General features: G+C 39.5%; 1 protein-coding gene across 2 annotated transcripts; it reads left to right on the top strand.

Annotated features, from left to right (window-relative positions):
* The first annotated feature begins 3,917 nt into the window (after positions 1-3,917).
* Positions 3,918-23,592, top strand: LOC103175824 (leucine-rich repeat LGI family member 2). 2 transcript variants are annotated; one of them, XM_007889049.2, is made up of 8 exons: positions 3,918-4,113; positions 5,088-5,159; positions 11,253-11,324; positions 11,432-11,503; positions 11,672-11,743; positions 12,878-13,041; positions 16,800-16,964; positions 22,238-23,592. In XM_007889049.2, the coding sequence occupies exons 1-8, from the start codon at positions 3,935-3,937 to the stop codon at positions 23,053-23,055; spliced, it is 1,614 nt and encodes a 537-aa protein (XP_007887240.1). In that variant the 5' UTR covers positions 3,918-3,934; the 3' UTR covers positions 23,056-23,592. The 2 variants fall into 2 exon arrangements, with proteins under 2 accessions (XP_007887240.1, XP_007887241.1); XM_007889050.2 differs by lacking the exon at positions 3,918-4,113 and adding an exon at positions 4,211-4,479.
* The last annotated feature ends 3,777 nt before the right edge of the window (positions 23,593-27,369 follow it).

Raw genomic sequence — 27,369 nt, 5'->3', positions numbered from 1 at the left:
ATCATGAGCAACAACATGGTGCTGTGGCTCCAGTGGCCTACTCCTGTTTCAATGTCCCTGTGCCATTAGCACAATTACACTTGTGAATATTAGCAAACATTAGCCATTATAGCAATTATCATTCAAATTTGCCAAAGAACAAAAGGAAATGGAAAACACAACACTTCTACATATCCTGAAGGCAAAATGTTTTTGTCAAGTGAATTGCAGAAGTGTCAGTGATGATCTAGTCCCCTTTAATGGGTTTCCACTGGAGAAATCCAACAACACAGGCAGAAGCAATGTTATGGTAATTGTAAAAGCAGATCTGCTGAAGTGCATTGCCATATCAATTATATTGCATCAAACTTCTGTAGACACAAGCCATCGCTCTTTTGAAGGCAGGAAAGACAGTAATGGCTTTGGAAGTTGTTAATTTCCTAAGTAGTTTTTGATCAGCAGTTTTAAGTTAAACTGGACTCACCGAAGGACATGCCTAATCAAATTAATCAGAATAGCAACCTGAAAAGGACAAAGATTAAAGTCGATTACTCCAATGAATACTTTTGTCAATTGAAATGTTAAAAAAAATCAAGCTTTAAGGAAGTTTTAAAGAAAATGCAGAATTCAGGAATCATAGCACAGGAGGAACAAGAAAGATGATGCTGGGAAAATCAGATAATAGAATATCAGAAGAAGATTGCTTAGGCTGAATATGGCAACTTGGCTCTGAATAGATGTAATTTGCATTTGGGACTTGCACTTGAACTATAAAATCTTGCTTTAGTAGATAGGTACTATGAGAAGGAAGGCAAAGATAATCTGATTGTTTCAGTTTTATGCCAATACAACTGTGTGAAAGTTGCCAGAGGGTGTATGCGATTGGAATGAATCAATGTGTTGTCCACTATCCTCCATCGCCCAGAGTTCCTCTTGATTCCATACCTGAATAAAGATGTAAAGTTGTCCCTGGTAATCATAATGGCTCTTGGAAGAGTGCTTTGGTTCTCTTGATTCAATTATTCACTTCCTCGAAAAGTTGTTTCAGTAATTGAGATAACTATAGAATAATAATTATATTTTCTTATTCAGGAAGCAGTCTGATTAGTTTGGTTAAGCAATTTAATTGCATTTTGAAAAATATGGATTTTTTAAAATATTGAAATCTTGGGTTCATTTTGATGTTGTGCAAATAGAATCAATTTGCTTGCAATCTGGATGTAAGAAAATGTAATTCATTACAAACAATATTTAATCAGAACATTTTGAAATTCTCTCATCAGTCACAAGGTTTGGCAAGTTAATACAAATGAAAAGGTCAATTGAAAGAGTGAATGACCCTCCTCCCCTACCACGGTCAAATAGCTTTCATTTATTGTCAAAGCTCATTTGAATAATGGCCACTTGGGTGAAATGACAGAGGGGTAACTGCCGCCTATGTAACCATATTCCAGTAGGAAGAAAAAATAGGCCAACACATCTTGGGGGGAAGGCAAAGAAAACTGGGGGCGGAAAATTAATAATAAAAGTACCGTGTAATACAATTGAAGCAATAGATTATTTTGATAGTAAGCCTGTGAATAAATTATGGTAATTGTGAAATGGGTTGAGGGGGCGGTCAAAAAGAGCAAATGTTTTTAACACCAATTACTCATATGTCATTTGTGGGAAACATCACAATAGATTTTATATTCTGTTTAATTACCTTTTTTTTAGCTTCTTCCCCCAAGTTATTTTGTCATATGTTTGAGCTGGGTGTCAGCCTGGCTCAGTTAATAGCAGTCTCACCTCTCAGTCAGCAGATTGTGGATTAAAGCTCCACATTGGTACATTGAGCTGATAGTCTTGGTTGACACTCTAATGTAGGGCTGAGAAGCATTGCATTGTTTGAGGTACTGTCCTTCAAATGACACAGTAAATAGAGGTCCTGTCTGCCTTCAGGTGGACATTAAAGATCCCTTGGCATGATTCAATAAGAGAAGGGAATACCTTCCAGCATCCTGGCCAACAATCCAGATAAAATTGATCATTCATTTCATGGCTGTGTGGAACACAGCTGCGAATAAATTGACTGCTGCATCCGTGTACAAATACACAGTAACTACATCTTGCTATAAATTATTGTGAAGAGCTTTGAGACATTTCAGTGACGTGATAAGGCATTGTGTTACATGCAAGGATTATTATGTTTGGGAGATTTTCCATTAACAGCAACTGAAAGGAAAATATATGCTGTATTACATAAATCAGCAGTACGTACAGAAAGTATAAATAGACCAATAAAATCCAAAGGTACTCACTTGTTATTCCTGGGGTGGTGCCTCTGAACATAAGAGATTTTTCAAATGTCACCCTCACCCCTAATGTTGTGATCAGCAGCTTCTCGGTGGAATGGTGCAAACACAAACACACACATATTGTAATGCCCTTTAAATCATACACAGCGGCTATTTTAAATAATGTTATTCATTCCCATGATTAAAATGTTAACACTCCCCTTCCCCAAATGGGGGCCCCTTTCACTATTATTCTTGTTATGAAGACAGTGCTGCCTCTGAGGCAGGGTTGCCTTCCTCTGCCGTTGTGTTATTTGGTTAATAGTGAATCGTGGATACAAGGTGATTTTGCATTTGTGTTTCTCATTCGCTTTATTATTATTATTATTATTATTATCATCATCATCATCATCATCATTTCAGTGCACCTGGATATCTTCAATGCCTTGGGCACGCTTGCAGTTCCCTTGTCCTTCCCTCCAGGATTACTGACCTGGCACACAGGCTATTTTTAGCACCGAATAGAAATGGTTTCAATGACTCAGCTTGTGCTCTCAGGAGCTGCCAGGCAGAGAGCCCGTGTGAGCAACGCTGATCATTAACCCCCTCCTGATGCCCCCCTCCCTGGTTTGCACTCTGCTTCACTGCATGCTGTTTGCTCGGTGGCGAGGTGACTGGTGGCAGCTCTTGTCCTTGTCCTTGTCCAAGGTGCTGATTGCAATGGTTGGGAATCTCAACCCTCCACTTATTGGTGCAGAATTAATAATAAAATCGATGGGAGTCTGGGAGCCCTCAACCACTGTTATTAAAAAGTTCACCAATTCCCCCCCCCCCCCCCTCCAACTTGCAGTCTTGAACACCGATGGGAGATATGCAATCCATATTTGGGGGCTATTTGGGAATTCAGTCCCTGATTTAAAAAAAAATAAAACATGCAAAGGAAGAGCTCGATTTCGGATGCACATCAGAGGCCACAAAGTGCACCGTGGAAGGAAAACCCATTTAAAACGACTGCTGAAGGGGGGGGGGAAAGAAAAGAAGGGCTTTTAGGGCCAAATAATTCGGCACGTGCAGGCGACTGAACATCAGGGAAATGTTTACAGATTGCAAAAGTGCGAAAGAAAAGCTTTGATGCTTTGCGGTGCAACTTCCCTCAAAATGACTCGTTTCTCGACTCAAGTTGCAGACGGTACACTATAAAATGTATATATGTACATTACATAGATTTGTGTATTTTATAGTTACCGTATGCAACTTGGATATATGTGCAATATGGATATATATATATATATGTGTGTGTGTGTGTGTGTGTGTGGGGGTGTGTGAGAATGTTTATTATAACCTGGAATGGAAACCAAGGGCAGTCCTTCTGCCGGAGGCGAAAGCAAAGCTTGTGGACACAAGTGCGCGATGAGAACCCGGAGCGCATCGGAAACGGGATATATATTTCAAACGCTCCGGAGTCAGGAGTGCGATGAATAAATAATTCATTGGAGCCGGGAGCTGCAGTTTAAACGCTGATGTCAGCGCTTTTTTTTTTTTTAGTGCAGCGGCGTAGCGCGGTGGAGGCAAAGCAAAAGCGCAGGGCTGGGTTGCAAAAAAAAATTTTTTTTTCCTTCCCCCCCCCCCCCCCTCTCCTTCTTTATTTTCCGATCGCACATGACTGTGTCACAGGCAAAATGCGCACTTCGGACGGCCACTTTCTGTTGCTCTGTGCGGCCATCGGGATCGGCTTATTACCGGGCGCTGAGCTCAGGAAAACGAGATGTCCGTCTCCGTGCAGTTGCACAAAGGACACTGTTATATGTGTTGGATATTCATCAGTCCCGAGGACCATCCCCAGTGACATAAACTCCCTGTAAGTAACCCCAGGACCAGCCAGTCCAGCGCTGCATGAAATAAAACAAAGACACGGGTGGGGTGGGGGGGGGTTGGGGGGGGGTTGGGGTGGGGGGGGGATAGGAAAGGCAATCGAGGATGCAAAAATGCTATTATCGCGGATCATGTTTTTTTTCCAACACTATTACACAAAAAAAAAATCGTGATAGTAAGGCAGTCGGGGGAAAGGTTGGGAGGGAGGCAATCGAGACCCTATTGGACGTGCAGCAGATTGGTAGCTCCACATTGCACCCTCACGTACTAGTTCCATCATGTGCAACATTATTCTGACAGAATGCAATTCGATGGCAGGGTTTATTTTAGACTTTTTGTGCAAAATGACTGGGTAAGAGCTGTGTGATGGTCGCTGCGAGTTTGGTTACATTAATACGGAGCAAAACGAAGAGAGTGGGGGGGGGATGGGGGGGTGGGTGGGTGGGGGGGGGGGTTCCTCATCAACACCCGCGTGATGTTATACTGGCCATGAAATGTTTATCACTCAAATTCATTTATCTGATCTGTTTTCATTTCTCGCTCTGTTTTCACAAGGTTTCCTTTTTTTTTTATTTGTGAAAAGGCGGAATTTCTGTGTTAATCTGCACGCAGCTTAGCAGGTCCTGTGACTGCTGTTAAGCAGAAGACATGATCAGTGGGAAACTAACTGCAAAGAAAAGGGAAATAACAGAAGTGCCAAAGACAGGCACAATTGACCAAAGCTGTGCAGCACAAATAATTGTAGGAGGCAATCTTTTATAAAGGCAGAGGCCACAGTAACTTATTACAATAGGACACAGATCATAGAGATTCCACAGTAGGTTTACTCTATTATTGTATAATTTTAAAATCAATATTTACTGCCAGAGACTGTGGTAGAGTTTCTGTTGTATCAAGGTCAACCTGATACTGGTGAAAAATCGATTGCATTCTTTTCATTTGTACTTACTGTGCCCCCAGGAGCTTGGTAAATGCCAGCTATCGGGAATTGGCAGAAGGCATGTTTTCGCACTTACCGTTTTTGCAACTTCTGTGAGTATTACCCTCACCCTCCCCTCTTCGTAAGGCAATTGTATTCAATACAGTTATGTTTTGGTAAAACAAAGTTATCTATAATAATAATAATAATCCTTGTATTTAATACAGCGCCTTATCACGTCTTTGAGATGTCACAGCGCTTCACAGAATATACTGTAAAGTGAATTGACTGTATATAGACTTAATTAATAGAAGACACAAATGGACCATGCTAATTCTGAACAATGGTGGATGACGATAGCAAGAGTCAAATCTTCCCATTACCGTTATAGGAGTATTGTGCATATAAGATGGTAATAATGGCTGGGGAATCAATGATCTGTGATAATTGACTTCTCTATTATCTATTCAGTCAGCGTTCTACGATGCGGGAGGTGGTTTGCAGCCAATCTAATGCTACACAAAGTATCAGCTAAACCTATTGAACTTTCCAAGTGTTCCTGTAACTCAATTGGTTATTGTATCAGATGGTGAAGCATAAAGTCCCAGATCTGAAGCTTATTCTGTGCTGGGGTGCCAGTGGGGCTCCACACTTAGTTTCAAAATTCCTGATTAAAGTAGGCGTATAGAACTAACCATGGTTACTGGTCCTGACCGTTATTCTTCTGGAAGTACCCGTGTGTGGATGCTGAGCAAGAATGGTCAGGCTTGGGTGATTTCATAACCTGGGTTTGTATATTCTGCAGACATGATATACCCATAATCTTGTTGCCTATCAATGTTTATTGGCCATGATCACACATGGTAATTGGCCACTTAAGCGAGTCCTGGGGGAAGCTGCTGTTCCTGAAATCACATTCCACCTTCAACCATTATCTTCAGAGAGGGATAGAAAAAAATGTTTACCTTTTTACAGCCTCTCATCATGTCAGACCATCTCAAAGCACTTTGCAAGCAATTACTGACCTATGTAATGACTGTTTTTGTAGGGATTGGCCGCAATCATTTGTGAGAGCAGCTTCCCACAACAGCCATGAGGTAAATGACTAATTGATGTGGAATATTTTTGGCTAGGACAGTTGGTGAAATTCTCTTTTTAAATTATGTAATGGGATCTTTAATGTCAACCACGAAAAACAGGCAGATGGATTTTAGGCTCAATCTCTCATCCAAAGGATGGCATCTCTTGAGTTTCAACCTAGATTATGGGCTCACATCCTAATGTGGGATATGAACCCACAACCTTCAAACGCAAAATGCTACCAACTGAGCCAAACTCCATCAATTAGATTTAAAAAGAGAGGGATAAGAAGGAATAACCTGGAGGAAAACTGATCAGGCCAGAAAGTAATGTAGAAAAATATTAGAGGATACTTAGTGTTGGAAAATTGTATGCTTTATAATGTCATCACTACGAACTTGAACAATTCTACGGGCTAGAAATAATGGCCAGTAAAAATGATATACTGTTGAATGATTGGAGCATGAAAATTTTATCAAGAATGAATACAATTTTTATTAAGGCTTCAAAACGCATACCTTCCAAGTGGTTATCGTCTGCTTAGGTTGACATTTGTAATAGTTTTAATCCTGATGTTTATTTTAAGTAAATTCCCTTGCCATTAGAAATGGAGTACACAAATGCTTGAGATATAGATATACAGTATATATATATCATACAATCATAGAATCTTACAGCACAGAAGGAGACTATTCTGCCCATCATGCCTGTGCCAGCTCTTTGAAAGAGCTACCCAACTAGTCCAAAGTATCCAACTAGTTTTTTTGTATATATAATCACATTATTATATCATGATTCACGAGGTTGAACGGATATAGGATAGGTAGGCACAGAAAGATAACATATGGGTTTTTATAACTGTTGTAAATACATTTTGAGGAAAAAGCTAGCATGCATGAAAAGTAGGTTCACAAGGATAGAGCTTAAAGATGTGATGGTTGCCAACAGAGCTTTGCATTTTGCAACAGAAGACATTCAACACAAGCTAAGACATCTAAGGGCCTGGGAAGTAGACCACAGATCATGTAAACACACTGGAGATGACCTGAAGGCTGGGGTATGTAGGTGCAGAAGAATATGCACAGCCTTAAGAAATGGGAATGGACAAGTGAAACATTTTAATATACTGTAGTTCCCTGCTATTGTTCAGTTGATAACGTTTTCATAGGAAATTTTACATAGGATTTTAATAACTCTAAAGGAAGACATTATCTTATTTTATAAAAAACATATCAAATATTACCATTAATACATTCATCCTTGCATAAGAAAACTGGCATATAACATGCCCACAGAAGAAGAAATGGTGGTGGAGTTATTGGACTCAGATAGTTGACCCACAATGGTGGAAATTATTGAAGCCTTGGGGAGTGGGAATTTGTACAATTGCTGGTTTCTTCCCCTAAGCAGCCAGGTACTGAAAACATTAAGACATAGACTACAACATACATACAAATGGAAAGTATGAAATTGTCAGTGTTTTTCATACATGGGGCAGAAATGGTATCTGATTGAACTAGGTAAAAGCTGTAAAACCTGCTTACACCCCACTCATCTACCCTCTTCCTTTGTTCAGCTGGCTCCGGCCTTCTGCACATCCCTCCTCCTCTCCCCTCCACCATTGGTGGTTGGATTTCAGTCATTTATATATATATGTATATATATAATATATAATAATAATCCTTGCATTTGATATAGCGCCTTATCACATCTTCGAGACATCTCAAAGCGCTTCGCAGAATATACTGTAAAGTGAATTGACTGTATATTATTGTGGGCAAAACGCAGCAGCCTACTGAACACAGCAGTGTCTCACAAACAGTCGTGGATTGAAGTGACCAATTTATTATCGTTATTATTTTCTTAAAGGAATTATTAACCCCAGAAAAGCGATCCGGCAATTGGCTAATAACCAGGTTTCTATTTACTGAAAATCTAGAATTCTCTGCCTCAATCCCTCCACCTTATTCCCTCCTTACCCATCTTCAGATCACACCTGAAAACCTTCCTCACCGACCATGCCTACAGTCACCTCCCCTCTGCTGCTCAGCATCAAGCTCTGCCACTGTTAAGTGCTCCTTACGCTACCATGTGTGAAGGGCACTATATAAATGCAAGCTGTTGTTTCTCCCATCATGCTGAAGGTATCAAAAGGCTGATAAGGTTTGGGGCAACAGCTGCTAGAAAGCATTAGCTGGAGTCCACATTTATGAACATACAGTGCTTCTAGCACTTGGAATCCACCATAATTAGCTTGCAAAGAGGTAAACTGCTGCTATTCAAGCTCCGCAACTCCAACTGGTGGAACCATCGCTCAATGGGAAAGGATGTGTATCCGAGCTGTGGGCAGGAAGATGGTTGCTTTGCTCTCACGCATTTCGTGCTGAGCTGTGTGCCCCACCAGGAAGCTCCTTCCTGTTACCTGCCATACATCTAGTGAGGGCTTAACCCCCAGTTTGTGACTGACCTCCTGGGGGGTAGGGGGGGAGTGGGATAGATAGGGTCTCTCCAAAGTGGCATGGTTGGCATCAGAATGTCAGAATGGAGCCAACCCTCTGTGGTGGGATCAATATTCCAGTTCCTGAGCCAAGTGGGTCTGCACTACTCTATGGCTCCCCAAATTTATCCATTGTTTTATGCTTTCGGCAACTTTATAGGGGCAACATTGAAATATAAAAGCAAAAGGATTTTGGATCTTTTGTTAACCACGTAGTTGTATTCAATATGCCAAATTGAACTATTTTTCGATAACATTCCATCTTCCAAATATTCTAAGAAAAAGAAGAAGTGGAAAATGTTGTTCTTTATAATTAATGGAAAGTCTCTTTGAATTTGCAAATTTGGGGGGAAAGCCATTACTCTAGCCCAGACTTCCCGTTCAAAGAGAACCATTTCTCAACAAAAATACTCATAGAAAAATCTGGCTATCATGTGATGTTGCATAGCTAATACATCCTCTGGATTAATGCCAGGAATGAGGATTGCATCTGCTGGCCCAGTTTTTCCATCCTCTACCAAAGTAGCTTACAGCACAGTATTCTATTCCAGGCGAACAAAACTGTACAGCCTACATCCCATTGTATTTATGCACATTGTTCACTTTACAGTATATTCTGTAAAATATAAGACATCTCAAAGACGTGAAAAGATGCTATATCAAATGCAAGGATTATTATTATTATTGTTCTGCTTTATATTGATAAGTGCAGAGAGAACAGTCAAGGCACCTTAACATTTGTTTCAGAATACTCAGCTGGTAGCACTCTGATCAGAAGATTGTAGGTTCAAGCTTTATGCCGGGACTTTGATCTCATAGTTCAAGTTGACACTCCAGTGCAATACTGGAGCAGTTCTGCATTATTGGCAGTAGGTGCTGTCCTTCAGATGAGATACTATTCTATGTCCTACCTGCCTGTCTGCAGACCCCTCTCTGCCCACTCCCAGCTTGGGTTCCCATCCAGCACTGTGAAACACTTTGAGACATCCTCCCAATATGAAAGGCACTATGCTGTGTTCTCCTACAAAATACACAGTCATTCTTCTTTGCAATAGACCCTATGAAGCAAGCGCTTTGATATGTTCTCATTATTTGAAAGACGCTGTATCAGATACAAAGTTTATTTTATCATGAGACAAGTCTAAAGAAAAATAGTCCTCACTTTGTGGTTCTTTATGGACATTGCTGATTGCAACTTTGCTGCACATTTGTCTACAAATACACAATCACTATACTTGATTGTAATTACCTGTAGAGCACTTTGAGACAACAACACCACCAACTTGCATTTATACTCTGTCCTTCATGCTGCGGGGTAGCGTCTTGGAGACATTTGGATGTTATAGGTGTGATGCCAAATGCAAAGATTACCCTGCTTTAATGCAGATGTAGGTCTCCTAATGAAGTGGTCATTAGACACAGACTGAGAGGATATGCACAATCCCATACAATCAATAGGGTTATTTCCAGCAAATGCTCTTGAACCTATTAGCACTTCAGAATGATGAGTTATGGTGATGACCTAGGCGAGTATTGAGCATTAATGTGTAAAATGGATCTGTCTCAGCTAATGTTAACAATGAACACATTCGTGGATTAATACCTTTTTACACTAAAAAAAATGTTGCCTTAACAGATTGTTTAGTGGCTTTGTGGATACCATCAATTACATCCTGCACTTTGGAAAATCTGTCAATCAGGTCAAAAGCCTTCTGCCTTTAACTTTACTTTACCAAATTGGTGATTGAAGTGTATGAATTGGTAGACTTTCACTGATATAGTCTCTGATACCCAATGCAAGGCATGTCAGACTTATCAAGCTGAACTCCATAACATCAGTGATCAGAGCATGACCATAACTGCAACTAGAATTATATTGGAGTGGATTGATGTGCTCCCCATCTAGCCTTGGCATTCAACAACAACAAGAACCTACATTTATAATGACACATTTCATGTAGGATAATATCTCAAAGCGCTTAACATGTAAAATTGTCCAGAATTGTCAAAAATCTTTGTCAGCCCATTTTCCATAGTTCTTAAAAACAACCGGGGCTTCCAAATTAGGAATTAATTAATAAATTTTCTATAAATTTGTACATTCTTCAATTTTAAGACAGGATGAAGATTAAAGATGAAGAATAGGTGGAATTTTGGACCTATTGTCCATTTGCAAAAAACAATTTGATTAATCATATCAATCGTGTGAATTTTAGGCATCGGAAGCACTTATTTTTAAGGTTCAAGCAGGATAGCTGTTTAGGCCACACATGGCTGTCAGGGCTTCTACATTACCAGATGAAGTGGTATCATGCTGGCCAACCTTGATATTACCAGCCTTATCAGGCTGCATTAAAGTGTATTAAATAAATTTAGTCAAAGATAATATCATTGTCCCTTACAGAAATTAGCTGATATCTTTCCTGTGAAACCTTTGGAATTTACTGTCCACCATTGAAGCTGATTTTTTCCCCTCTGGGAATTATTAAAGTTCAAAAATTAGTTTTCCAGCATTTGCAAAATAATTGTTACGCAGATACGTTTTAAATAGTCATCAATCCAGAGATGTTTCTTATGTAACTTTAAAGTTATAACCCCTAAGCAAATCGATATTGATTCTTTCTTGCAGCCTTCTGAATTCAAACTCATTCACGTTAATAAAAGATGATGCCTTCGCTGGGCTTTCACATCTAGAGTATTTGTGAGTACTTTAGTTTTCATATTTTTTAAGATAATATGTTTTCCTCGGTGTTTGTAAGAAATGTATTACTCAACCATTTGAGGTACTGATTGTTCCCACTTTTGCAGATTCATTGAAAACAATAAAATTGATTCTATATCAAGATATGCTTTTCGAGGTCTTAGAGACTTGATCCATCTGTAAGTACCTAATGCAATTAATTGTCAAAGTGTATAAGTATAAAATATTTGTGAAACTAGTTTTTCAATAGAAAGAAACAAATACGTCAGAAAGAGGCAATATTTTTTCTCAGAACTGAGGTTCAAATCAAAGGAGATTATTTAAAAAAATGATTGTTTTATTTCCAGTTCCCTGGCTAACAGTCACATCAGATCATTACCAAGGGATGCTTTCAGTGATTTGGATTCTCTTCTTGAACTGTAAGTTTCTTACTTTTTTAGCAGTGAAAGATAAATTTGGATATTGTTGGTTTCGAATATGAAACTCTTTCTCTGTTTGATACGTTTGTAAATTGTAATTCTGTTTAAAGAAACCAGAAGGAGGTTATCCCCAGCAAGGCTCAGTAAGTCATCTCTGTGTTGATTCTTCCCACTTTTGCCCTTTTTTTCAAGATTGTGACAATTTGCCTCTAGAAATTGCTACAATGATTTGCTCCGTGTGGAACTCTGGCCAAGAACAAGCTAAAGTCACCCAATGAGTCGAATCTGGCAAATTATCACATATTAGGGTTGGCAAGAACTTCCATTATAAATTGGTTATTAGCATTTACACTACATTTCATGAATAAACACAAATAAATAAGCATAAACCAAACTAAAACTCTTCCTGCTACTTGTAATCAAACTTACTTAGAGATGTTTGATTCCTTGCATAAGTTCTGACAAAAGGTCATCGACCTGAAATGTTAACTCACTTTCCTCTCTCCATAGATGCTGCCTGACCTGCTGAGTGTTCCCAGCGACTTCTGTTTTTATTTCAGATTTCCAGCATCTGCAGTATTTTGCCTTTTACTTGGAGATAAACTGCATGGAAGATCAATGCTCAATAAGTATGACTGTTTGCTGTGCATTGTGCAGTTGTTATACACAGAAGGAGGAGTGTGCAGCAAGCCTAATATCAAATCGGGTGGTTTGAACCCATTTGTAATTTGAACTAAAATCTAATGTGTCTCAGAAAAACTGTGTTAGGTTTTCTGCAGGGTTTTCACAGCTGGAAATGATGCGATCGCGGGTTGGAGGTGAGTTCTCATGGGTCATCATGACATGAAGCCGAGCTCCCTGCAGGGGATGCACTTTACCTCCCAAGACACTTTTTCTGATGCGAAGCACTAAATTACCCTGCTGCTTTCCCAACTAGTGCTCTTTCATTTTCATTATGTACCGGAAAACATGCTTATCCTGAAACCTGACCTGTGCCATGCGTCCATATTCTCCACCAGATGGAGATTTGTTATTTAGATTAATGGATAACATCATTTTCACATATTTTACATTCTATTAAAATTTTTATAAATATTTATTCAGCATTTTCTCTAACTGCCGTCTCCTTTATAGGGATTTACGAGGAACAGACCTACAGTGTGATTGTAAAGCCAAGTGGCTGATTGGTTGGTTGCAGACCACAAATGCCACAGTCTCTGATGTTATCTGTGCTGGCCCACCTGAACATCAAGGAAAGAAGTTAATAGATTTAACTGCTTTTGACTGCTCAGCGACAGGTATGCTGTTTTCTAAAAGCTGCCCAAGAAAGTCTGAATGAATTACAGTACAGTTTTGAATCAAAGCCCAACTGACAATTGTAAAGACTATTGGGTTCAAATTGTGGTTTTCCTAAACACATTCCATTCTTTATTTGAAATGTGGTTTGAAGTACCCCTCCTTTCATTTTACCAATTTTTGAAGCAAGGTGGCATCCAAAGGCTCTGGATAACATCATCTTGGATTTCTGCAGATTGGGGATAATTTTGAAATATTAAAAATAGTCTTTGCAAGTTTATTGAGGGGATACGATCTTAACTCTATCTGAACTAGGGCGGTACTTGATGAATAAGCCCACAGAGAAATGTTCATGTGTTTGCAAATGGCAATGGAGGCCCATGTAAATCTTTAGTGAGGCTTGATAAGTTACCTCCAAGATAGCAACACCTAGGGCTTTTCATTGCCTTGGGAACTCCCATTATTCCGATATTGGGGGATGGATTATTTCAAAATATATTTTATCATTCCAAACAGAATCCATTCTTTCCTTAAATAAAGAATGGAATAAGTTTAGGAATACCACCATTCTGATCACAACGGAACAGTTCTCGAAAAAAAATCCATGTTTTTTTTCTGGTTCCTTATATCTCAAACTTCAACCCATTAAAGACCATATTGCTCCAGATTTACGGTTGTGCTCCTCACTCCTTGGTCCTTCCTTTCCTGCAGTGACATCCTCTTGAGTTTCCTTTTGAATAAATATGAATTGTCCTGCAGATTAGTGGCAGAGTATGCCACACAATGACATCCACACGTGAAGATCTTTCCAATCTCATGTTCAGTAAATACATTATTAGCTTTGAAAGCATCCCCTTTCGCCAAGGGGGATACTATCTTAAATTAATTATTCAATTAAACATACTTATTAACTTTAATTTTATCCGTCTTATTTCAAAGGCATGATTTATGTATGCTTTTACTCTTCATTTTGATTACCCCAGTCTGACTTCTAAAATGATCAAATTGTAGAAATTTCTCTTTGTTGCTCTTCTCTTCTCTGTAATATTACTAATTAATTTATGTCGCTTTGAAATTAGGAGACCAAATCTGATTATAATATTCCACATTCAGTCTTATGATAAAAGCCTTGATGTCCAGCGGTTTCTTTGGTTTCCCATTCATCCACATAACCTTCATCTCTACATCATTCACAACCAAGTGAGACGCACCAAGTGATTTCCATGATCACTGGCTCTCCAGAGGCAAACACTTACATTGAGTTCCCATCTAACAGTCATCTCCTGTTCAGCTCCAATCTTTCTGGGAATTGAGACTTCAAAATTTAAATCTGGTAAGATTGTACTCAGTTTATCGAAGATTTGCCATTTCCTTGTGATTAAAGTGCTGCATTTCCCCAGCTCTATCCTCTGCAGGGTGGTGCTCGCATTCATACCCTGGTTGTTTCCTCAAAAGGAAAGAGGGAAGATGATGCGCTACTTTAGAGTTGATCATTTCATAATAATAATCCTTGCATTTGATATAGCTCTTATCACGTCATCAAGACGTCTCAAAGTGCTTCACAGAATATACTGTAAAGTGAATTGACTGTATAATTTGTGGGCGAAACGCGGCAGCCAATTGTGCACAGCAGTGTCCCACAAACAGTCATGGATTGAGTGCTCCATCCTATATGAGGAGAGAGTTTAAAGTGATTCCTTGCTGTGCATATGATCTGTTGTAATACAGTGCATACACTGCATTCACTTATTTTCCTCTGATTTGTTTTGTTCGACTTAATTTTTTTTCAATTTCGCATTTAAAGACCAAGGTAACAACATAAACTTAAATATGCCACTCAGTGTTCGTGGTGGAATAATTGAAACGGTGTGATAACATTATTGTATGATATATACATCTTTTTCATTGTGGCTGTTGGTTCATTAGCAGAAAACAACTCAGCAAATAGTAACATGAAGAGAGGAAGCAGAAGCAGACATGGGTCACAGAGGTTCAGAAGTAGTCCAGAATTCCAGGCATCTGTGTAAAATCATTAGGCATGTTCCACAGATGTCTTCACTGTGCCTTATTGTTGTTAATATTGATCTGGGTACCACAGTACTTTCTCTTCCATATACATTTCGGCAATCAATATCTTGTAGATGTATTGGTGCAAACAATTCAATTGTATTATTAGCAAAAAAGTTTGACCTTAATCCTAAGGGAAAACTCTTCTTTTCTACAGTAATTGAGAAGGAGTTAAAAGGTCATGTAGCATTATTCCCAACTCCTTTTAACGTCTGGTCGAATGAACCTGCTGATTGTCAGAATCTGAAAGTTAAGGTGGTGGTTCATTCATGGATCTTCTTTTGTAAACAGGCTATAAGATGGATTTTTTGTTTTTTTCTACAATTTCAACTGTGCAAATAAGGATTGCTATTCAAATACTATTCTTGGGGTGGTGGGGGTGGTGATGGTGGAAGCAGGGTCTTCTTGGGACTGAGATGGATCCAGGTGTTGTGCCTTCTAATGGAATATCAGAAATCCATCATCTGTGGTGGTCTCAGTAGTTCAATTCCTGATGACAAACTGGCAAGTCTGGCTCATCAGCAGGACTTGGAGGGGCAGACTGGAGTATGGATTTTTCCCACTCAGTTCCTGTTAACCCTGCAAAGCCAATTATGGGTAGAGTGGCCGTAGCTGTACAAGGAGAGAGAAGCTTACCAGGGAGTGTTCTCAATGGCATGCTAAGCGATTTTAGCTGGTTAAAGTCCAGCAATACCCCAACACACATTCTGAGATCGCTAACCTTTGGTGCCAACCTGCGCCTCCAGAAATAGGTGCAGGGAGAAAGTGTGTAATTCATTCCAGACACAGGGAACTTTGCCACATGTGGCTGGCATTTGTAGAACTCTCAATCTGGTTTGGATACTCGTGGTGATGGCTTTCAGGTGCCAAGTACCCCGCTGACCAAAACATAGTAATAGAGGAAGGACGAGTTAATTCACATGTGATTCCAACAATGGTCCTGGGGAAATTAAGGAAAGAAGGGCAAAATGTGGCTTCCTGAATTCAGAAAGAAAACATAACATAATAATTGCTAAAATATCAATTCTAATTTTACCAATGTTTGAAGAATCGTCTCTTAATAGTTTATGGAGGGAAAAACATCTGGGCTAAAATAATCAAAGGCAGATGTGTTACTCAACATTTACAGAAAGCCTTGTGCTGAAGGTACCACACATCTGGGTTGCCAACGCCCTAAGTTGAGTCTCTCCAGATTCACTATTTCTTGCCTGTAGTAATCCTTTTATACCCCTTAATGTCCCTGTTGATGGAGGTAACAACAGCTTCCTGCTGAGAAAGTGCTGCACATTCCCTGGAGCCCATCTCCACCTTTGCGCAGAGCTCCAAGCCGCCTCTCCGAGTTAAGTGCATTATATGAATGCAAGATGTTGTTGTGTGATGGGAGAACCTGTGACCTCCTGATCCCATAATGGGCTTGATAATGATCAGGTGTGCCTCTGTCTTCGCTGTTCTCCTTTGTGGTGAAAGCCAAAGACCTTATCCACCAGTCATGATCCCCAGATATGCTACAATATTTTATAAAGCTCTCACCACCTTTGTAAGTAGGGTGTTGTTGGACAATGTTGGGCAGAATATTTGCTGTGTTGTAATCAAAAGGAGTGACTATTCATTAAATGGGAGAAAAGATAAATTAAATATTGCGATATATACCTATTATTGACCTATATAATGTGAATTTTTTTGTTATATGCAGAGTTCGTGGTGCACCAGGTTTTACCCTACCAATCTCTGTCTGTGGACACGTTCTCTTTCAAAGACGACATATTTGTAGCAATTGCACAGCCAAATGTGGGAAACTGCAGAGTGTTACAATGGGATCACATTGAAATGAATTTTAGAAGTTACGATAATATCACTGGTACGTATGAATCTCCATTGACAGCTGATATAAATGTGTATATATATTCTTATCATAATTGGTCAAAGCTGAATGATTCAAATTATGATTACTATAACATCTCATACTACAAATACAAAGGAGATTTGGCATGTGTAGAGCCTAAAGGCAAACAGGCATAGAGTGGCTATACAGTAAATCTTTATCATCTCCTTTCACATTCTGTCAAGCTTACCATTACTTCAAATTAACAACCTTTCCATAGTTTAGAAAGTTCTAAAAATGTCATTGCTTTGGTAACATAGTCTAGTCCTGATCTCGGGATGTCCCAAATTCAATCATAATTTTTGTAGAGTTAGCTGAAGCAGCAGTGTGGACACTAACATTGGCCTCAGTGCTGCCAAGTTAGAGATGAATAGAAGCAGCAGATTGATTACAATCTGTTACCTCTCCCAGACTGTGTGCATTTATAGACATTAGGATAAAACTGGATCAGGTTCCTGTGTGTAATTTCCATAGTGAAATAGTTTATTATTCACCTTATAAGATCACACATGAAATATGTTATCATTATTTTTATTATTAATTATCAGAACAGAAAGAAGCTATTCAGACCAGCAAGCCTGGACCACCAGATTATTAATTCGCAACAAATCTTTCAATACCGTTTCACTGCCCTTCCTCCTTACCCATTTTTTAATACTCTTAATTCCCAAGTATCTATTTCCCCTTTAAACTTCCTAACTTGTTCCACCTCTGGGAGAGTACAGTGTACATTTCTGCATGTCTCTGTGTGTAAAATTCTTTTCTGATCTCATTCCTAATTGTCCTAGCCATAATGTTAAGATAGCATTTGAATTGGATGCCTTTACTTGAGGGAACAGTCATCTACTCTGTGGCTTGTCAATTCCCTTTATTATCTTAAACAACAACAACTTGCACTGATATAGCACCTGCCACGTAGGGTACCATCTCAGATGGATGTTAAAAATCCCATGGTAGTATTCGAAAAGTGAAGGGAGTTTCACCTGGATTTCCTGAACAGTCAAAGGAGTTTCACCCGAATTTCCCGGGTTTCATCCTGATCTCCCACATAACATCGATCATTCACGTTATAGATGTTGTGGAACATTCCTGTATCAAGTTACCTGCCGCATTCACCTAAAAATGCAGTCACTCCACTTTACAGTAAATGCTGTAAAGTACTTTGAGACTTTTTAATGACATGATAAGGTGCTATACCAAATCAAGGATTGTTATATTGTTACTTAATTTAGTACAAATGATTTAAAGTAAATTATTAATTTGTTAATCATCCAATTTGACTAGGAACCAAGAATGGTGTGAAAAAAAATCACCCACAAAACACACTTCACTCCACTTTATAGTATATAATATACTCAGAAGAGAAAAAAGGATATGTGATTTGATGAGCTATTAAGGAACAGGCTTAATTGCCTATAAATGAGAAAGAAAAACAAATCCCAGAAAGAATCATAGGATTATAGAGTATTACAACGCAGAAGGAGGCCATTTGGCCCATCGTGGCTGCACTGGCTCTTTGGAAGAGCTACCCAATCAGTCCCACTCCTCATCTCCCCTTTAGTTCTTTTGCCAATTATCTTAAAGAAGAGCATATCTGAGAAAGATCAGTTTCTTTTCCAGTGCTGAGCAGTAAACTGTCAGTATTTCTAATTAAACAACTTCAGGAAGTGAATTAAAACAGAAATCTGTAGGGAGAAGGGTCGATGGACTGTGTCCACTAGAATTTTGTTTCCACATCTAGAATCAATAATCCTAGAATAACAAGAGAACATATAGATGGTATCTTGAGTTTCAAGACATCGCTTAAGATTCAAAGAACTGGTGACAAGAATACAATGACTCATGACAACTGTGAGATTATCAGTCATCCAAAATTAGCCTTTCATTGAACTGCATTGCAGCTAAGTACAAGGTGATTAAAAAGCCATGATACCATTACAATGTCTAATAAGTCTTAAGGAAATTATGATATTTTAATTTTTTTAAATAATAGGGTAGATATCCCGACTTTTTGGTCACCCTGTATGTGCCTGGAGCACTCGTTTTACAGTGGTGCAGAGAAGCACTCACTGGGAAAATCATAAATTCCTTTAAAATTATATCAGTTATACTATATTGATAAGTTTCACCCATTTTAATTACTTTCTGCCTGCCTGCCTGCCTACCTGTCTGTGTCTAAACTCACCCCGCTCCTCCACCATGCATGGTAAGTTTCACAAACCAGAGAATAGGCATCTTCTCAATCTCTGCCAATGGAGCTATTTAATCAGTTATTATGAATAAACAGCCAAAAAAGTGCATGACCAATTTTATTGGGTAATTGTTGGCCAGGACACAGGGAGAAACTCCCTTCTCTTTTGCAGATTTTAATCAACACGTAAAGTGGAAATATGTGTAAAGTGTATGTATGTGCATAAAGGGAGCCTTTGAAATACCACAACCGAACGTCCACCTAAATAGGCAGATGGGAACTCAGTTTAACATCTTATCTGTCATAACATCTTACATAGCATCTATACTGAACTGTCAGTTCAGACTATATGAGTTCAAAGTGCTGACTTAGGGCTTGAACCCATAACCTTCTGACTGAGGGGAGAATACTACCAAGTGAGCCAGGTTGACAGCCTATGACTGGAAACCATATCATAATAGACAATACTATTGGTGACTAAAACTTATATACTTACTATTTCAAGATTGGTTAAGTTGATGGTAAACTGGGATGTATTTTGGCATATATCTCAGGGAGTAGATGCTTATTAATTTGTTGCTGTTCCCTTAGCATCTGATATATTAATATACCATCCTGATTTGGGGGTCAGAAGGTGCTCGGTTTAAATCCTGGCGACTCCAATGAACCCGGCACACTTTTGGAGTCAATAAAATGAGTAGCATTTCTAACCAATATATTGTTGGAGGGTGGGTGAAAGAAGATAAGCAAGGTCTCAATTACTTGCTTCAAGGAGAGACAGTGATCCAAGGTGTTGTTATTGGCTGACCAAAATATCTGCCTTATCAATGAGACTTGGAGGTGTAGATATGTTCTCAACCCTGCACAATAGCATTAGCCATTACCATTGATTCACTCTGGAAAATATATCTCAAGTAGAAGATCGGCAAAACACAAAAATAAAGATAAATTATACCAGTCAACACATATTTCCTTAAAAAGCAAAGCAGTTTGAGATGTTCGTTCAATGTGAAAGATACTATTTAATTGTCTGTATTTCACATACAAGACATGAGAAAGTTCATATCCTATTTTTGTTTGCTAAAATTGTATTGTAAGTGATGCAAAATAGTAAAGCTTAAAGATGTGGGAGAATAATACGTGGTGACTCCTGGTGAATCACAGATGTAACTTTCCACAGAGCTGAATGTTGGTTAATCAGCCCACTGAGTCGTGCAGAAGTGCTTTTTTTCTGAGCATATTTTCAAGGCTTCCTTCTGTGGAGTAGGGCTATCGAACCTGAAACAGGAAGAGGCAACTGAGATAGATTACTTGAATAATTTAGCAATTGATAATATCAAAAGCAGATCACATCATGTAAACAGTGTACCCAGCAAACAAAATAGCATATAGACCATCTCTTGTCTTGTACTCGAAATTCACAGATGTATATTATTGCTTTACAAACCCAGCAATTAATGTCTATTTGTTTCTTGCTGCATGAACTTTGAAGAATCGTTAACAATCAAACTACACATTGGAATTAAAACAGTATAGCATAAAGCTCATGTGAAAGTCCCGCAGCATGCTATTTCTCTGCACTGGATTAGCCCCTTACTTAGTGAGAAGCTATGGCACCCTGTCCTTGGTACAATGCCAGATATTTCATAAAAATCTTTTATGCCCACTTGTGCTTTGAGTGGCCAGGAAATTTATACTGGAGAACTGGAAACAAACAGGAAAACATCTTTCCAATTGTGGGATAAAATTTCCTCTCAAGTGAAAGTGCTCAGATGTTAGTGAGACATGTTTGGGTCTTGTATTGACTCTCATACATTCTGTGAATGTTTAACTTTTTTGTCAAGTGTTATAAGATTGTTATAAAAATTGTTACCTCTAACCTTCCTATTTATGGATTTTGATACTCCTGACATTTTTAGGCATGATGCACTAAGCTTTTATTGCCTTCAACATTATTATTATTAACATTGTTACTGGCGACTAGCAAACAAAGTTACAGTTCGGACTCCTGTAGCTCAGTGGTTAGAGAACTTGCCTTGCAAGCGAGAGTGGGTTCGATTCCCGGCAGAGCAAAACATTGGGCAAGTTTCCTTACTCCACACACCTGATAATAATCACTCAAGAAAAATAAACAATAATAAATTAGTCAGTTCAATCCACGACTGCGCAATTGGCTCCTGCGTTTCACCCACAAACATACAGTCAACACTTTACAGTATATTCTGTGAAGTGCTTTGAGATGTCTAGAAGACATGAAAAGCGCTATATCAAATGCAAGGATGATATATTATTTATTACAGTTATAATTCTTTCTGAGTAAGGAAGTCTGTTGAAACACTTCTGCTTTTCTGTTTTTTTCTACGGGGTCCTGATTTTGGCTTAATCTGAAAATATCTTGTTATTTTTCTAATTTAAATTTCTTGTAGTCTTTTTGATTCCAATTACCAAAATTTCAATAAAGAGAAGGGATTTTCTCCTGGTGCCCTGGCCATCAATCCTCCAAATAAAATTATTCATTCATTTCATGAAGTTTGTGGGACATTGCTGTGTGCAAACTGACTGTCACGTTCACCACACACACTACACTTCACAGTAAATCCTGTGAAGCTCTTTGAGACGTCTGGACAACTTAATATACCAAATGCAAGGCTTATTATTTTTATAAGTATGTTGCTGAAATGACACACCATTGACCGACAACAAATCCAGTTATACTAAAGCATTTTTTGGCAAAGGAAAACATCGTTAAAATTAAACTTTTATTCATCAAGATAAAATTAGCCAAGTGGAATATCTTAAAACTCCATGGACATCTGAAAAGCTAAGATCACATACTTACCTTTTGTCTGAGATGTTCTGGAATGTGGAAGGTTCCTTAAGTTTTTTTCTGACATTATTTGAATTTTCAGTACTCCTATAATTGGGGAGTATTGACCATTGGAATCCTTGTATGTGTTTGCGTTCATTAAACAGTTTTAGCTTTGAGAAAGGAATGTATATTATTGTCTTTATTCAAATGCAAATAATGTGAAATAACAGCACTGCAGTATTTTTACAGGTCAGTCAATAATTGGATGCAAAGCAATAGTCATTGAAGATCAAGTCTTTGTTGTAGTTGCACAGCTCTTTGGCGGTTCTGTCATTTATAAATACGATGAAAGCTGGACTAAATTTGTGAAATTTCAAGATATCGAAGTCTCTAAAATTTCCAAACCAAATGACATAGAAGCTTTCCAGATTGACAACGAATGGTTCTTTATCATAGCAGATAGCTCGAAAGCTGGCTTATCAACAATATATAAATGGAACGGAAAAGGATTCTATTCTTATCAGACTATGCACGAATGGTTCCGAGATACTGATGCAGAGTATGTCAACATTGACGGAAAGTCACATTTAATCTTAACAAGTCGGTCACAAGTTCCAGACATCTTTCAATGGAACAAAAATTCCAAGCAGTTCGTCCAACAGAGTGAAATGCAACATATGGAGGATGTTATTGCTGTGAAAAGTTTTAGAATTGAAAGCGACCTGTTCATTTGCCTGACTAGATTTATTGGTGACTCTAAAATAATGAAATGGAATACAAAGGAGTTTGTAGAAATACAAGATCTGCCTTCACGAGGATCAATGATATTGCAGCCTTTCTCATTTAAAGACCGATATTACCTGGTAATGGGAAGTGACTACACTTTCTCACAAATTTATTCTTGGGATGTTGAAAATAAGGTCTTCGCAAAATTTAAAGAAGTCTACGTGCAAGCTCCTCGTTCTTTTACCGCTGTATCCACAGATAGAATGGATTTTTTATTTGCCTCAAGTTTTAAAGGGAATACACAAATTTTTGAGCATGCAATTGTTGATCTGAGTTTGTAATTTGATGAAAAGTAACCAAGATTGAACTGAATTAGTAAGATAATTATCTTTTCTATGAGAAATTCATCAATTTGCTAATTTAATCTGAATAGAAGCTGATTCAGATTCTCCTTCGGCCTTGTAAGCAGAGAAGAATGAAGGAGATTTCCTTTTAAAATATATTCTAGATTTAGAGGATAAGTATACTCTTAAAATTCTTGCCAAGAACCAAGTACTGACATTCTATGTTTGATGGCTTCCTTCCTGGTACAGACATTGAAACACCAGAAAGTCCAGTCAAACATTAAGATTTGGCAAGCTGCATTCTTCCTATACATTACCTAAACTCAGATCCAAGTTTTAAGACATTAGAATAAAGTTGTATTAAACTGTGCTGCTGATAGTATAATTTGTAGACAATGGTCTGCATTGAAGGTATTTACCAATTCAATGTTAAAATATATTCTGTTTAGGATATGCATACCAATAGTCATATGTGCAAGGTAATTACATAAAATAAATACATATGCTGAACTTTTATCTAATATTGACAATTTGTGACAGAATAAAATACTGTTCATGAATTAACTTTGTTGTTTATTGTGTTTAAATGATTATTGTATCTTACTGATGACAAGAAATAAACTGAAACATATGCCCTTTTAGCACTGCTGTCAGCCTGGCTGAGTTGGTAGCTCTCTTGCCTCTGAATCAGAAGGTTGTACTTTTAAGACCCAAATTGGGACTTTGAACTCACAGTCTATGTTAACACTCCAATATAGTCCCAGTGAGCGCTGCATTATTGGAGATGCGACATTGTAGTGTGCAAATTAGCAGTTGCATTTCCCTAGAAAATACATAATCAATACAATTTACAGTAACCCTGTTTGAAACGTCCCACCATCGTGAAAGGCGCTACTTCAGATATGAGGATTATTTGTTATTAATCGTTTTGCCCAAAAATATACAGTCAATTCACTTCATAGTATATTCTGTGAAGCACTTTGTGATGTCTAGTAGACGTGATAAGGTGCTATATGAAATGGAAGTATTATCAAAATGCAAATGCAAGGATTATTAAATGGCTGGGATGGGGGAGTGGGGGTGGTGGAGAGGAGGAGAACCAATAAGTACGCAGACCATAAATATATCACAGATGCATTACCCAACATTCAATATATTAAAACAGCCACTTGTTTAAACAGTCATAATGAATAATTCAAGGCAACACTCCTTTCCCGTGTGTTGTTTTTCTACATTTTTAAAAACAGTTTAAAGTAAACAACGTTGCCTAAATCACTAAAAGTAGTCAAAAGTGCAGGTTATGCAAAATAACCTATTTTCTAATGTACTGGATTTAAGTCACAAGTGGCAGTAAAATTGAATGGGACCTGCAAGTTAATGCATTTTTTTATAAAATACACAGTCTATACACTTTACAGTAAATCACATAAAGCATTTGAAATATCCTCCTGATGTGAGAGGAGCTATATCAAACAAAAGAATACTAAAATAAATTACATTAGTCACCTTAATTTGCACGATTAATATTCTGCATGGAACTTTGACAGTTTGTGCACACACAAAGAAAGAACAGATAGCTGGAGAGCACATGGCTGAACCTATTTTACAGAAGGTTCAATAAAAGGGAAAACAACTAGGAAATAAGTAAAAGAAATGTAAAAGGGAAGGCAAGAGAAAACAAGTTAAAAAAAACGCCAAACAACAAATTGCAATTATTTAGCACCTTTCACGTCCGAGGCGCCACATTTTGTATATGTAAACCTGCAACCCAGATTTACATATCATTTTCATGCCTCACTGCTCAAAACTAAGTGCTCCCAACTCCTCTTGAACAGCAAATCAGAAAATCCAAATACACTGACATTAGTTGTTATGTTAACCCGAGGTCCTGCCTACCTGTTCAGGTGGACATTAAACATCCCAAAGCACTACTTGAAAAGAGAAGAGAGTTTCTCCCGGTGTCCTGGCCAACAATCCCCCAAATAAAATTGGTCACTCACTCCATGGCTGTTTGTGTTTTGTGAAACTGGCTGCCACATTTCTCCCACAAACAAAATGCAGTCAAACCACGTTACAGAATATCCTGTAAAGCGCTTTGAGACATTTCAACGATAAGGTGGTATATCAAATGTAAGGATTATTATAATGTTATTACAGAAACCATGAGCAGAATAAATAGTTATTTTCCGTGTAGAGATAGAATAGTATTAGCAATAATTGATCTCATTTGTCCATCTTATTTTCCTACTGCCAAACCGCACCTGTCACCCAGTTTTACATATCATTTTCATGCCTCACAGATCAGACCTAAGTTTTCCGAACTCCTCTTGAATAGCAAGTTGTAGAATCCAAATAAATTGACATTGTTTATTGCAAACATAACTAACTTTTCTTTTAAAACAAAAACAGAAGTCGCTGGGAACACTCAGCAGGTCAGGCATAGACGATACAGTTCAAAATCCTGGTTCTCACTTTCAAAGCCCTCCATGGCCTTGCTCCCCTCTACCTCTGCGCCTTCCTAACTCCCTACCATCCTGCTCGCTCCCTCCGCTCAACGGGCTCTGGTCTGCTTCACGTCCCCCGCATCGCCTGCCCCACTATTGGTGGGTGAGCCTTCTGCCACTCTGCCCCCACCCTCTGGAACTCCATCCCGCAGTCCTTCTGCCTCGCCCCCTCCCTCGCCACCTTCAAAATCCATCTAAGACCCTCCTCTTCGACCGTACGTTCAATCACCCTCCTTCCCCCCCACCCCTCCACCCTCCACCACCTCGAACCCAGCTCGGGTCCGAAACTCTGTCTGTCCAGCGTCTTGGGGCGTCCTCCTGCCGTGAAAGGCGCTTTACAAAATTTTACCGTTGTTGTTATGGAGAAAGTAAAGTGAGTCAACGTATCAATATATCTTTTCTTTTACATTGATGATTATTACCATTGCATGTGTTGCCCCCCCCCCAACCCCCACACAGTCACTACAATTTACAAGGAGCCCTGTAAGAGACATCCTTCTGACAGGAAAGGATCCGCCACATACCAAGAAAAAAGCAATCGCGATTGTTATCATATTATTGTAATCTGTTTTGCAGCAAAACATTTGCTTAGGTTATCCACCTCCCGTGAAAGGAACTGCAGCCTCTGGTGAGTATTGTAGGTCTTTAGTGTGTGTGTGTGTGTTTGTGGGGGGGTGTATGTGGGGGGGGTGGGTGTGTGGGGTGTGTGTGTGTGGTGGGGGGTGTATGTGGGTGTGTGTGTGTGGGGGGGTGTATGTGGGGGGGGTGTGGGTGTGTGTGTGTGGGGGGGTGTATGTGGGTGTGTGTGTGTGGGGGGGTGTATGTGGGGGGGGGGTGAGTGTGTGTGTGGGGGGGGTGGTGTGGGGTGGGTGTGTGTGTGTGGGGGGGTGTATGTGGGGGGGGTGTGTGTGTGTGTGGGGGGGGTGTGTGTGGGGTGTGTGTGTGTGTGGGGGGGTGTATGTGGGTGTGTGTGGGGGGGTGTCTGTGGGGGGGGGTGGGTGTGTGTGTGTGTGGGGGGGTGGTGTGGAGGGTGTGTGTGTGTGTGGGGGGGTGTTTGCATGTGGGGTGGGTGTGTGTGTGGGGGTGTGTGTGTGTGTGTGTGTGGGGGGGGGGGGGGTGTGTGGGTGTGTATGGGGTGTTTGTGGGGGTGTGTGTGTGTGGGGTGGGGGTGTGTGTGTGGGGGGGGGGGGGTGTGTGGGTGTGTATGGGGTGTGTGTGGGGGTGTGTGTGTGTGGGTGTGTATGGGGTGTGTGTGGGGGTGTGTGTGGGTGTGTGTGTAGGGGGGGGGGGAGAGCTTAATGCATTGCTCAGGCGGCCCTCCTGCTGCAGACGGGCTGAGGACTACCCCCCGGAGTGACCTGACACCGGGAAGCGCTTCACTGTGCACATGGAAGTGAGGTATAGTTATAATAATAATAATAATAATAATCCTTGCATTTGATATAGCGCTTTTCATGTCAGGAGGACGTCCCAAAGCGCTTCACAGAATATACTGTAAAGTGAATTGACTGCATATTTGTGGGCGAACGCGGCAGCCAATTGCGCACAACAATGTCCCACAAACAGTCGTAGATTGAAAATGACCAATTTATTATTGTTTTTGGTTTTGGAGGGATTATTATTAGGCTCTGTGTGGAGTAAGGAAACTTGCCCAAGGTTTCGCCCTCTGCCTGGAGGGGGAGTTGCTGCTGGAGGGGAGGGGGAGGGAGGGGGGAGAGGGGAGAGGGAGAGAGGAGGGGGGGGGGGGGGGGGGGAGAGAGGGGGAGAGGGGAGGGGGGGGGAAGGAGGGCACTGGGGCCGCGGTGGG

The sequence above is a fragment of the Callorhinchus milii genome, unplaced genomic scaffold, assembly GCF_018977255.1.
Source record: "Callorhinchus milii isolate IMCB2004 unplaced genomic scaffold, IMCB_Cmil_1.0 Scaffold1, whole genome shotgun sequence".
NCBI lineage: Eukaryota > Metazoa > Chordata > Chondrichthyes > Chimaeriformes > Callorhinchidae > Callorhinchus > Callorhinchus milii.
This window is presented reverse-complemented; position numbering and strand designations above follow the sequence as displayed.